Raw genomic sequence first — 13,346 nt, 5'->3', positions numbered from 1 at the left:
CTGTTAAAGTTTCCATAATCCATGATATTGATGCAAAGGACCACCTGTGTGGTCTATAGTGAAGATGTTGACCAATTGAAGCATCGTGACCATCAACCTAGCACAGACACAGTATACAAACATTTATCTGAAATAACATGCCTTTTTAAAAACCTGTTGTTGTTATTTTAGCAGATCCATTGAACTGAATAACTTAATTTCTTCACTAAAATTGAGCTTGCTATTAAAAGAATCATTCATGTGCTGGTATCCTAATGTAATTTGTGAGACTATACTTTTATCATCTTTTATAATTCATTTGGAGTCATTAGAAATTACAGTATTTATTGCCCATCCCTTACTGTCATGGGAAATGTGATGATAAGCCATATTCCTGAATCCAACAGGCACTGAATTCACGGAGTTTCCAGGCACATTTTTGTATATCTGGGATAACATATATGCCACAAAAAGGTAAGAGCAGCAGATTTCCTTCCCATACTTGAAAGGTTTTTAAAATGACCTGACCAGTCACCATTTATGATAATAATTTTGATTTATTTTAGATATTAATTATTTAATTTCTTTAGTCAGGGATGCAATAGCCTAGTGGTATTATCACTGGACCATGAATCCAGAGATCCAGGTAATATTCTGAGGATATGGGTTTGAATCCTGCACAGCAGATTATGGAATTTAAATTCAATAAATATTTGGAATTAATGATGTCCCATGGATCCATTGTCAATGATCAGAAAAACCCATCTGGTTTACTAATGTCCTTTACTGAAGGAAATTGCCATTCTTACCTGGTCTGGTCGACATGTGATTCCTGTCTTTTAACAATGTGGTTGACTCTTAACTGACCTCTGGTCAATTAGGGACGGACAATAAATGCTGGCCAAGTAAGTGACAACCTCAACTCGTGAATGAACAAGCAAAAAACATAGAGGGATAATCTATTGTATTATTAATGAAGTAACGTAAGTATGATACTATCATACTCCGTAAAATAAACAAGTATTTTGGCTGGAATTATCAGCACCTGAGCAACATGGGCTGTGATGAAAACGTTGGAAAAATCAATAAGATTTTGAGCAAATACTTTTTTAATGTTGACTCCAATAATTCCCATTACCAACAAATGTTTAAAAGCTCCAGATCCTGCCTTGCTTCACCCTTCACCACAGATACAAAGCCAAGCAGCTTATCATGGTTGTCAGGACTCATCAGTCAAGGAGGTGGGCATGTTGCTGTATGGCACCTTGGTACACCATTCTTATATCTCCACCATTGACCAACTGCATACATGTCAAATGCGTTACACGTGCTTCAACTGAATGGCCATGTTTCAAAGTCTAAAGGGAGTAATACTCACTCAAGTTAAGAGAGAGATCCTACAGCCGGAGGGAGGGTGGAAGGGCAGCACAATAAGTCAAAGACATCATCTGACATCAGTTCTGGGACACTGGGCACAATCAGTCCAATGTTTGAGTGATCATAGTTAGGAATCTTCCCTTGTAAGGATGAGGAACCAAATGTTGAATTCTCCACCACCTTGGCCCTTTCTGCCATATAGTTGGCGGTGTTCTCCTGGAGTGAGGCAAAGGGAGGGTTTGGGTGAGATGAAAGTGGGTAGCATGGATGTTGGTGCTGATGCAGTCATGGGAAAGTACTAGGGTGCCCCAAATGAGTGAATAAGAGATATTGAAGCCACGTTAAGAGTCTGGAGGGGTTAGGGTCGGTGATAGAAAGTGAGGGAAGATGTTGCTTGCAACAGTCAGGGTTTTAGACCGTGGGTCTTGATGAGAGGTCTGTAAAGTAGCAGACAGAAGATGACAGCACTTCCCTGTTGAAGCAGAGAAGTTCATAATCTTCCCCTTATACTGCTGAGAATTCCTTCAGTCTGTGGAGACGACACTGCCCAGATGACAATCTTGGACCAGGCTGGCAGGGTCTGGTGTGTGGTCACCTCTGTTTGTTCTTGGCAAAGAGGGTGACTCCGTTCTGCACCACCTCATCCACGAGGAACTGCAGTTCCCTGTCCCTAAAGTGAGTCATCGGTTTCCCTCTGTCTGCCATAACCAGGACAAATGTCACAAAACATGCAGGGCAGCTCCAGACTGCCAGCACTTGCCTGAATGTACAACAGTCCGTTCTGTTAAATATGGTGATGATACCAGGATATCCTGGCAGTAGTGAGTACTTCTACCCACAGTGAGTGGGTGAATCAGGCTAACATTGGCAAGTGGGGGTCTGGTACAGAGTTAATGATGCATGTTTGGGATGATTGCATGAGAAAATCCACGACAGCATTGTGAACAGAAACTCTCTATGAAATTCAACAAAAATGACACTTGGGTAATTAGGGTGAAATATTCTTTTTCCAATGATTAGGATGTCGGGTGATGTTGTCTGGTTACTATAACAAACCATTTCTGTTGATAAGCAGATTTTTACTCTTTACCTGCACTGGTGATTTTCTGCTCGGTGTAAGGAATTTTGGTCTGACACTACGGAATCCTTTTGCTGCAAGACTGTTTTGGGGTTTACCTTCCGGAAAATGTGGATTCCAAACTGCAAGATAAAGAGAAAATGAAAAATGGAAGTGAACACATTGGTTTGAACACCATACCTGAATAAGCCTTCACTGGGTAAACTGAACAAACCGTCAGCTACCAATATATTTCTCAATAGCCTTCTTTTCAAAGGTTTTTCCAATAGTACTTGCTCAAATATGAATTTGAGCTGGTCCTAATATGAATTCAGGACTAATTTGAAAACCAGTATTGAATGAATATCTTAAATCCATTATGGTTACTACAAATGTTAAACATAAAATCATAGAAAGATTTATAAAGGAGACCATTGCCCTATTGTTTACATGCCAGCCAGTAATGAGCTAATCAATTAGCTTGACCTTCCAATTCTTGATTGGTAGAATTCAGGTTAAGCATCTCAAGAATATATCAGAGATATTGCTTTAAAATGCATTAAGGGTTTCTGCTTCTACTATCATTTCAAGCATTGAATCCCTGATCTTCAATAGCCTCTGATTGAAAAAAAATCATATTTACTGCTTTTTAACGCTTCCATCAATAGCTTTAAATCTATGCCCCCGTTATTATTTTCAGCACCACAAAAAAATGGGTCTTTCTTCTTCATTTTATCTAGATCTGTCATAATTCTGCATATTTTGTTGAATCTGTCCTCAGTCTTCTCTTTCCAAAGAAACCAACACCAATCTAATCAATCTTTGCTCAAATCTTTTAAAATAATCTTTAAGGATAACTTAGTTACTTGCCACAGGGAGAGAAAAGTTATATGTATTTCTACAGTGACTAAGTTGATGGCTATAAAAATTTGCAAGATGAGAGATAAGTCTTGCAATGCTTGCTGACTCCAGCCTCACTCTCAAGGGAATATGTTTTTCCTTTGTTTTTATACCAAGCTATCCAGATGCCTTGAGGCCCGGTCAGCTCTGTTCCATCACGATCAAGCAGATAATCCCAATTTTGCTGATTGATTTACTTAATTCAAGGGACATTGCATGTTCTTGTGTTTGTTAAATTAATGTTCTCAAATGTCAGTGCAATTACACTTCAACCGGATGGTCAGTATTAAGTCTGGAAGGAACTTTTAAGTCCACTTGTGCAGGGACAAATCAGCTAGGGTGAATAAGAAAGAATAAAGTGATGGCTAGAGAGTCAACAGAGTACAACGTATAAACTCTACTTCCTATACCATTAACAACCTGTGATATGTTCTATACCATTAACAACATAGTACAAACTGTGATAGGTTACACTGTGTACAAGTGTTACAGCTAATGTGGAATTCAAAGATACTTTTAAACTGCATTGCATCTGTAGAAATTGAACCTGTAATTATGATTCAATTTCTACAGATGCAATGCAGTTTATGAGTATCTTTGAATTCCACATTAGCTGTAACATTTGTATACAGTGTGACCTATCACAGTTTGTACTATGTTGTTAATGGTATAGAACATAGAGTTTATACTTTGTACTCTGTTGATTCTCTAGTCATCAAATCATTAAATTAATTTCTGGGATAGAAATTAGTTTTGTTTATTTTTAGATCAGTATCATGCAGTGCATGAAGAGCAAGTGACATTTTTGCATAAAAAAATGAACACTTGGGTGATAGTTAGGAGCTAGAGATCTGTAAGGCTGCATCCTGGGAATAAATCTATTAACAAGGAAAGAAAACATGAGACAGCAGCTGGAGACCCAAATCCCAACTGAAACAGAGATTCCAACCTCATCTGCATAATGCTAGTAATTTACAGGCACCAATCCTGATTCCACTTAAGGAACAGTTGGACCAATTGCTTCTGTGGTATTTAGGTAGGTCCTGTGAGGTGGGGAAAGCCATAACTTGGAAAAGGAATGAGCAGAGATTGGCAAAGCCTACTGGGCAAGTAATCTTGTAAAGAATTACACCTTTATTGGTGCTGCCTTCCTGTAGTCATTTTAAAGATTCCTGATTAGACTGGATAGAGTCATTAATAGAGTCACAGAACATAGAAACAGACCGTTCAGTCCACTATGTCTAAGATGACCAATAAACACCAAGCTACACTAATCTTATTTACTTGCACTTGGTCCATAGCTTACTATGCCCTGGCCTTCAAGAGCTCAGCGAGGTGCGTCATACATGTTGCCAACATACCTGCCTCCACTACACTCCCAGGCAGTTTCATATTTCCAACACTTCCTGGGCAAACAAAAAAAAGTCCTCAGATTTCTTTTAGTCCTCACCTTAAACTTACGCCACTGGCCTTAGACACGTCTGCCATGGGGAAAATATTCTCATGATCTACCCTGTCTATGTCTCTCATAATTTTGTATACTTCACGCAGATCCCCCCTCAGCCTTCTCTGCTGCAAGGAAAACAAACCCAACCTAACCACTCTCTCCTCATAACTCAGACTTTCCATTCCAGGCAACTTCCTGGCGAATCTCCTTTCACTCTCTCCAGTGCAATTTCCAATACTGTGGTGATCAGAACTGCGCACAGTATGCCTAACCAAAGTTTTATAAAAGTGTAACAGTTGTAAAGTTGTAAAGACTTTCTTGTTCCTATTTTCTATTCTCTGGCTAATGAAGGAAAGCATCCCGTATGCCTTCTTTCCCAAATTGTCTACTTGTGCTGACACCATCAGGGATCTATGGGCTTGTACACCAACATGCATTTGTTCCTCAGTAATCCCTAGACACCTACCATTCATTGTATAACCTTCTCTTATTCGACCTCCCAAAATACATCACCTCCCTCTTATCAGAGTTAAATTCCATCTGCCATTGCTCTGCCCAATTTAGCAGCTGATCCAGATCGCTGTGGCCTGAAACCATACTCCTCATTCTCATCAGCTCCCCAAATTTTGTGTTGTCAGCAAATTTACAAATTAAACCTTCTACATTCACATCCAAGTTATTAATGTACATAACAAACAGTGGGGATTCCAGCACCGAACTCTGTGGTGCACTGCTGGTCACAGTCTTCCAATAATAAAAACTCCACTCCACCATCACAATTTGCCTCTTATTTGTAAGGCAATTTTGGATCCATTTTACAAACTTGCCTTGGATCCCATGGGTTCCTTACCTTTTGAACAAGTGCTCCATGTGTGTCCCTGTCAAAGCCCTTACTGAAATCCATGTAAATCACATCCACTACATTACCCTCATCAATATATTTAATTACCATTTTGGAAAGCTCAACTAAATTAGTCAGACAAGATCTCCCTCTAACAAATCTATGCAGACTAACACTGATCAATCCCTGCCTTTGCAAGTATTGATTAATCCTGTCCCTCAGAATTTGTCTCAACAATTCCTTACCACTGACATCAGACTAACTGGTCTGTAATTGCCTGGCCTATTCCTGCTGCTCTTCTTGGACAAAGAAACCACATAATATATCCTCGAGTCATCTGGTTCCTTAGCTGTGGCCAGCGAAGTGTTAAATATCTCCATCAAGGCCCCACAATCCCCTCCCTTGCCTTGTCACAGCAGCGTGGGTTACATCTCCACAGGCCCTGGGGATTTATGCACCTTTCTATTCACTAAAACACCTAATAGCCCCTTGTATTTGATCTTAATATGTTCTAGAACTTCACTTTCCCAATTAAAATCCCCAGCTGCAATGTGTTTCTTCTTTGGTAATACAGTTGAAAAATATTATTTGAAGTCCTCACCCACATACTCAGGTTCAGTGCACAGAATGTTCCTTTAATATTTGCACATGGAATTGATTATCCTGAGTATATCAGGCCCACTTTTGATTAAAATGAAAACATTTGGTGCATGGACTATAAAAACAGAACAACACCAAATGAATATAAATGTATTAATACAGCAAGATAATAGTGAGAGGAGCAGGTTAAATTTATAATAACAATAAACACACCTGACTGCATCTTGTCACTTCAACGTTCAGCTTCACCTGTATTAGCAAGGTGTTACAAAATAAAATTAATGCTTATTCTTCTGAATCCTTACATGTATACAACTTAAAAAGATCCATCTCAGATAACCCAAAACCATCTCCCACCCCTCCCTGAACACATCCATATACACACAAACGTTCCCATTTACATTTAATAATATTAGTACATGTGAATTTACTCATTTGTTGAGAGGAGACAGCAATCTTAAAAATAAATAACATATGTTTATTCAATGCTTTTCACAATCTTTGACATTCAACAGTATTTAATGATTAATTAAGTACTTTTGAAATGTTGGATTGTTGGAATGTAGGGTAAGTGGCAGCTGACCTGCTCCCAGCAATATTCTTCAAACAGACATCAGATAACTGCTCAAATCATCTATTTTTGAGAGTTTTGACTGCAGGATCAATATTGGTCAGGAGAGCAGGAAAACTCCCACAGACGTTCTCAGAATGTGTCATTGGATCTTTTGTTTTTACCTGAGAAGTCAAAATACATTCCCCAGGATTGCAGCAACCCTTAGGCCACTGTACAAGGCAATAGTGGCATAGTGCTTGGGTTCATAGAGAGTAACCTAGAAGTGTGGACTAGTAATCTGGAGAAATGAGAATAAATACCTTGATTGACATTGCAAACTTTAAATTTAGTGAATTAAATAAGTCTAGAATAAAAATCTTGTTTTAGTTACTGATGGATTGTTGCAAATATATATTTGATTTTCTGTCCTTGCCGAGTATTGCTATAATGTGAGTTCAGACCCATTGCAAAGTAGTTTACTCTTAACTGCCTCCTGTAATGGTTTAGCAAACCATTCAGTTCGGTGCAATTAGGAATGAGTGATAAATACTAGCCTTACTGGCATGGTGTAAATCTCGAGAGCAAACACAAGAAAAACTGAACTAATAGCATAAATCACATACTCTAGTTTCTGAAGTGAAGTTTGAACCCGTGACTTTGAGGATTCAGAGTGACCACTGAACCATGACAAGCAGCTCGACAATCAATTACTGAAACTATAACAGCAGCGCATATGACCTGTAAACAGTTGATGTTACAACACTCGATAACAAATACCAATAATTTCCTGAATGCATTGGTGCAGTTGCTGAAATAACTATCATGGAAACATGAATACATAAATACCATTTTATCAATAACTAAAACCAAGACAGAAAAATATAATTTGGCTCCGGGGGCTCATTCTCAAGGGTCTTGTAAGTCTCCCAATAGCTGCATCTGAAATGTGTAACATTTAAGATGACGTCTGGAACAGTTTTATTAATTTGAGCTCTATAAATTAATACTTCAGATTTTTCTGAGTCAATCCTACAGTGTAACTGTGCAAATTTGAAATGTGGAAAATCTGCTTATATGAAAGGATTACTATCAATAGAAGCAGTTGGGGAAGGCAACTCAACTGGAACAGTACTCTTGAACTGTCAGGCTGAAGTTGTGGGGTCATGGGTTTAAGTCCCACTATAGTAGATGGTGAAATTTCAGTTTAATAAAAATCAGCTATTAATATCAAGATGGTAACAGTTTTGATTGTCATCAAAATCCATTTGGTTCACTGAAGTCCTTCATGTGACTCCAGACCTACAGCAATGTCATTGGCTCTTAATTGGCTTCTGAAATGATCCTGGCAAGCCACTGAGATCAAGGTTTACTTCGGGATTGGCAATAAATTCTGGCGCAAACAGTGATGTACATGATCCATGAATGAATAAAACAGAAACAGATTGGTAATTAGGTTTTAGATAGATGTAAAATTATACAGATGTGCCTGAGTCCCGAACCATTGAATTTGATGTCATGCACAATGTTGCTGACTGAGGACGTGGTGCTTGATATATACGTGAGGCTAAATAATGGCATGTCTGTCCTTTCAGGTGTAGGTACAGGAACCCATGGCCCAGTTTTGCAACCATGGCCATTTGTCATCCATCACCATCAAAACTGTTAATTATGATAGATTGCTGTACAAAGCAAAACAGCTGCTTCCTTTACCTACACAACAGTGGAGCACACTTCAAAATTATTTCATTGTTTATAAATAATTTGGGGCATTTTGAAATTGTGAAAATTACCATATAAATAGGTCCTACTTTAGGAGATTCTATTCACTGAACTGACACAAAAGACCAGGTACTGTGTAACATTTCAGTTATTGGTTAAATAATGATGGTTTGAATTCCACTTACAGATTGACTGCAATTTCTGCACTCTAATGTTTTTTGGCAGTTACATTATGCACTCAAGGACTCAAGGTTGCAATGACTATAACCTTTATTTATTAAAGTAAAGCACCACCCAGAAATCAAAGTAAACCAGGAATATTGTAACAAGGCCCCTTCAGTGCTGTTTGCCCAAATCTGGACCTGATTCAAATGAGAATGACTGTAGTTTTAAGTGAGATGCAATAATATGAGTAGTATATATGAATTTTATATCTTCATTAATTTAATCTTTGAATGCAAAATTTATGCATATATAGCTGACTGTTTAGACAGGTAGGATTTAGAAGCAGGTATATACTTATCAAGCCTGCTCCGTTATTCGATAAGCTGATTGTTTATCTGACTGTGGACTGAACTCCACTTTCCTGTTTGCTTCCTAAATCCACAAATTTACATTTCTAATGCAATTTGTGATAGTAACTGAAATCAGAAAGGCTGAAAGGTCTTGCAAAGTCAGGTACAGTATCCATGGAAACCAACAAATCCACAATTTAGGCACCCTATTCATGAGAAGGATTTCTGGTGAAAGACAAGGCATGAAATGTTGATTTGACAGTTCTGTTTAGTTGTTTTCCTGGAAGCTTCATCAAATAACATCTTCATATTCTCAATTCAGACAAACAATCCCAAAATCAATATTTATAAATGTTAATTTTTTTTAATATAAATGTCACAGTGATTTTTCACCTGTGTTTCAGTCAGAAGCATCCAGGAGATTAAACTTCAATTCAGAGATAATTCTGAAAGCATTGGCGTCTGTGAGAAAGTAAGATTTAAAACATAGCAGCATTAAGAGAATGGCTATGAATAAGTAAATTTGAGTCACTTCCCAGTTTGGGTGTTTTGCTCTAAGCTGTTGTTGAATTCTTCTTTAAAACAAGCTTAAGTCTGTCAGCTTGCAGCACATTTTCAACTTACCCCAAACTTCACAGCAGCTAACTTTTATAGAATTCAAAACCTTGAATTAAATGCTGTAATCTAAGATAGTGAGTGACTGGAGTTCAGATCTCAAGTTTTCTCTGTAGTTACACAATACTTATTACAGTTGTTTTGAAGTGTGCATCAGTATTCAAACATTTGAGTAAGGATAGAAAGAAAGGGGAGATAAAAAAAGAGTAAATGTAAAACTCAAAAGATACATGGAAAATACTATTTGGTTATCTTTAGTTTTGATACCTTACTTAGAACTATCAGGAATAATATTGCAATCATGTTAGTAGCTTTCAATTGAAGATCATGGATTAACAAAATTAATTTTTGACATATTGTAAGTACAAAACATAACATGAATCTAAAATCTGTGTGAATGGTGATGGTTTGTTCTTGCATTTTCACAGTTTGTTCTTGTCAAGATATAACCGAATCTATTATTACTTTACATTCCACCTTCCCAAACACAATGTTTGAGTCAAAAATGATTAGAAATAAATGTAATATTTTAAGCTTACCAACATTTGATTCAGGTCTAAAAACACCAGCAGAGATTATTACTCCTTCCTTTCCTTACGCCAAATTCCAAGAGTAAAACAGTTCCTGTATGCAATCATTTACTGTACTTAAAAGCCATTTGCAGTCATGGGAATAAAGTCAATGAAAGTTAGATAAACAACACGTGTAAACATGGTCAAGGTAGGACATTTTGACAGGAGTTGCAATCCAGGTATATTAGAGAAGAATGTCAGCATAAATTCCAACAATAGTACTAACCATTCTTAGATAATTAATCCATTTTTCCTATTCCCTTTCTTTGCTAGGATTATAATAACATATACCATAGCTGAATCAATTGGATGAATGAAATTATATGATGTTAGTCATACCTGGGAGAAATTACAAAGCTTTTGAAAAGTTGAAATTATAAACCAGGACAGTTTAACCCAAGTAGTTTTTGGCTTTCTTGAATATTCTAACAAATTACAAAAGAACAATGGAACAAGACTATGTTGTTTAGCTCCTTGAACCTATTCCACCATTCAATTAAATTATAACTGATTTGATTCTAACTATCCACCCTTGCTCCATATCCCTTAATAATGTTGGCTTACAAAAATTAATACAGCTTAATTTTTAAACTCGATGCAAATAGATTTGACGTTATTCTATTTTGAGACTATGGGTTGAATCTTAGTATTTGAAATTAAATGTGAGTTGCATCAAATATTTTGAAGGGAATCTTGCCACGCTAGACAAATTTCATATAATATCTTATCAAATTCAGCTCATGACCGACCTGCCCTACTGCTATATTACCTCCTCCATCCAATTATATCCCTATTTTACAACACACCATTTCCCAGAACAACTCACCGCTCAGCAGATATCTGCTGAAAATAAAGCACCCTAGCATTCACAGCATGTTTGAGAAACTCTACACCAAGACAAATAGTTGAAATTTAGTGTTGCCCTTCAGCATTAATGAAATGACACAAAGTTGCTCTGGCCATTTCACATAGATCACTCCTCACATATCCAACACTATTTGCTCATCCTAATCACTGTTTAACCAACGGCCCAAATAGTTCACCTATCTTTAGAAACATCCCACCTAAATACCATCTTTGAGGCCTAATACTCATTCTCCATTACCTAGTGATCACTTGAATCGTGTCCAGGGAAGCATCACATACAGGCACGATTTTGGACACATCCAAACAAAGCATCTATTTTCAGTCAGTGAAAATGAGCACAAAGGGCATGATTAGGGTTTGCTGGTCTCCCCTACCATACAAACAAATGTTGGCACATTGATCTTGACAGTCCATGATGCTCTTTTATACCCACACCCTGTCAATTAGAACTGGGGTGTTAACCACGTCCCCTCTGTCACTTGGCACCTAATATAGCTGAGCTCTGTCATCAATAACTTGAGATTTTTCCAGCTCAATGTCCTCATCCTCCTACTTGGGTGACTGCTCCCATTCTCTAGGCTCCTTAGCATCTTTTACAATGCATCGTTGGTTGCTTCAATTATGCAGAGCAAGGATGGTGTGGCGCATTCTAGAGGGATCTATACTATACTACAGGGATCCCCCCAGACCTTCTCCAAGCTGTGGAACTAGACCTTCGGCAGCCTTATTGCCAGCTCTACCATGGCCCTGGCCAGAGCAAGTGCACAAACCTGGTGAAGGTGTCACACTAACTGAGTGATCAAAATATTACAATAAAATTGAGTTCCTACAGCACTCCAACTCCACTTTCCATCCCAGATCTACATCAATCATTACATTTTTCATTACATTTATTACAGTCTATCATCATAGTTACATGAAATATGAGTTAACACTGTCACCTCCGTGATGCGGAAGACAGGGGAAATGATTAAAAACAGACGAATAATAGTCAAATGTGTCCCATCACTTGTGGAACTTCTCAAAGGTGCTGTGGAACAAGGGGAGCCTTGTCAACTCACATGTCATGTAACTGTAATGATGGCCTCTAATGAATACACTAGGAAGTGGAAGATGGGAGTCTACACAATGTTTTATGTTCCCTTATTCAGCCACGATAAAGCTTCCTGCTTGTATGTCACAATGAACAGGATAGTTATCGCTCAGACGGGGTTAGAGTATCATGAGGCACTAAGGGTGTTGACTCTCGGTATCTCCACTCCTGTAGTTGCAACTGAAATAATATTCACTTCCACGGCTGATGATTAAAAATGAGCACATATTTACACATGCATGACCATTTTCACAACATTCTATGGAAGACAAGTGACTGTGGCTTTTCTGCATCTTTGGTGCATCATGGTGCTGAGTGCCAATGTTTAAGGTGAGGAAGTGCAACTGTCTGCATACATCCAGTAGAACCTGAGGATGCTGAACCTGGCTATCCTTGGCAGGCACCAACCTGTCCATGGAGGCAGCCAAACGTCTGCTTATTATCTATATATTCTCACATGCATTATGAAGGTGCAATATATCAGACATTAGTGAAAGGCTGTTAATGTTATTGGCTTTTATATTTCCAGTGTTCCCACATTAAGTGTTTATTTCCCCAGGTTACCCCCTGAGCCCCAGGCATACTGCGTTCCATACTAGACACGTTGTGCATAGTTCACCCATCAAATACAGGGTGGTACTATTGATGACCTCCCTCTCCCAAAGTATTGCTTTCTTCTCTATGTTCTATTGCCTTCTTGTCTATGTTCTATTGCCTTCCCACCTTATATGGGAGTCATCTAGCTTCAGAAGTATTATCACCATTGTGTACCTACAATCCCCACAACTGAGTTCCCTAGCTCCCCTGCCACAGCAAGGGGTCTCTGATAAACCCTTTGAACTTTCAGTGGACAGATTGGGATCCACAAACGGTCTGACTTGGAGAGATCCCACAAATGATGAATGAACAGACCTCTAACTGATTTCAGTGCACATTTTCAACTGACTTAACATCCAATGGGAAGGCTAGTTGCATTGGACCTGCAGAACTGACTGTGGCCCACTCCCCAGATTCCAGTGATATGGAACCGCTGACCCTGGTTCATTCCCAGATCCCCAAACTGAAATCAGATGATGTCTTGACTTACGGTGCTAATATTCCTGACGGATGACTATCTTGCTTGATATGACTGAGGAGTGGTCCTTTCAGTTTTGAGACATCACTGTTTGATTAAAGTATAAGAAATGTATTTGTCCTCTACGCTGCTGGCA

At 38.3% G+C, this 13,346-nt stretch overlaps 1 protein-coding gene across 6 annotated transcripts in view; it reads right to left on the bottom strand.

The window, feature by feature from the left end:
* LOC122556561 (uncharacterized) overlaps nucleotides 1-13,346 on the bottom strand; it is a 112,511-nt gene that overhangs the window by 80,230 nt on the left and 18,935 nt on the right. For 3 of the 6 annotated variants that reach the window (XM_043703368.2, XM_043703371.2, XM_043703373.2), the window contains exons 2-4: nucleotides 9,382-9,450; nucleotides 6,415-6,450; nucleotides 2,447-2,556 (exon numbers count right to left, since the gene is read on the bottom strand). In XM_043703368.2, the coding sequence (XP_043559303.2) occupies nucleotides 2,447-2,556; nucleotides 6,415-6,424 (120 nt within the window). In that variant the 5' untranslated portion in view covers nucleotides 6,425-6,450; nucleotides 9,382-9,450. Of the gene's footprint in view, nucleotides 1-1,357; nucleotides 1,496-2,446; nucleotides 2,557-6,414; nucleotides 6,451-9,381; nucleotides 9,451-13,346 lie in introns of those variants that run through there. The other 3 variants (XM_043703369.2, XM_087995252.1, XM_043703372.2) reach the window with 3 other exon arrangements.

This window comes from Chiloscyllium plagiosum, unplaced genomic scaffold (assembly GCF_037043375.1).
Source record: "Chiloscyllium plagiosum isolate Xiang-an unplaced genomic scaffold, Cpla_swu_hap1 HiC_scaffold_16, whole genome shotgun sequence".
NCBI lineage: Eukaryota > Metazoa > Chordata > Chondrichthyes > Orectolobiformes > Hemiscylliidae > Chiloscyllium > Chiloscyllium plagiosum.
Note: the sequence above shows the minus strand (reverse complement) of the source record. Positions and strands in the feature narration are given on the sequence as shown.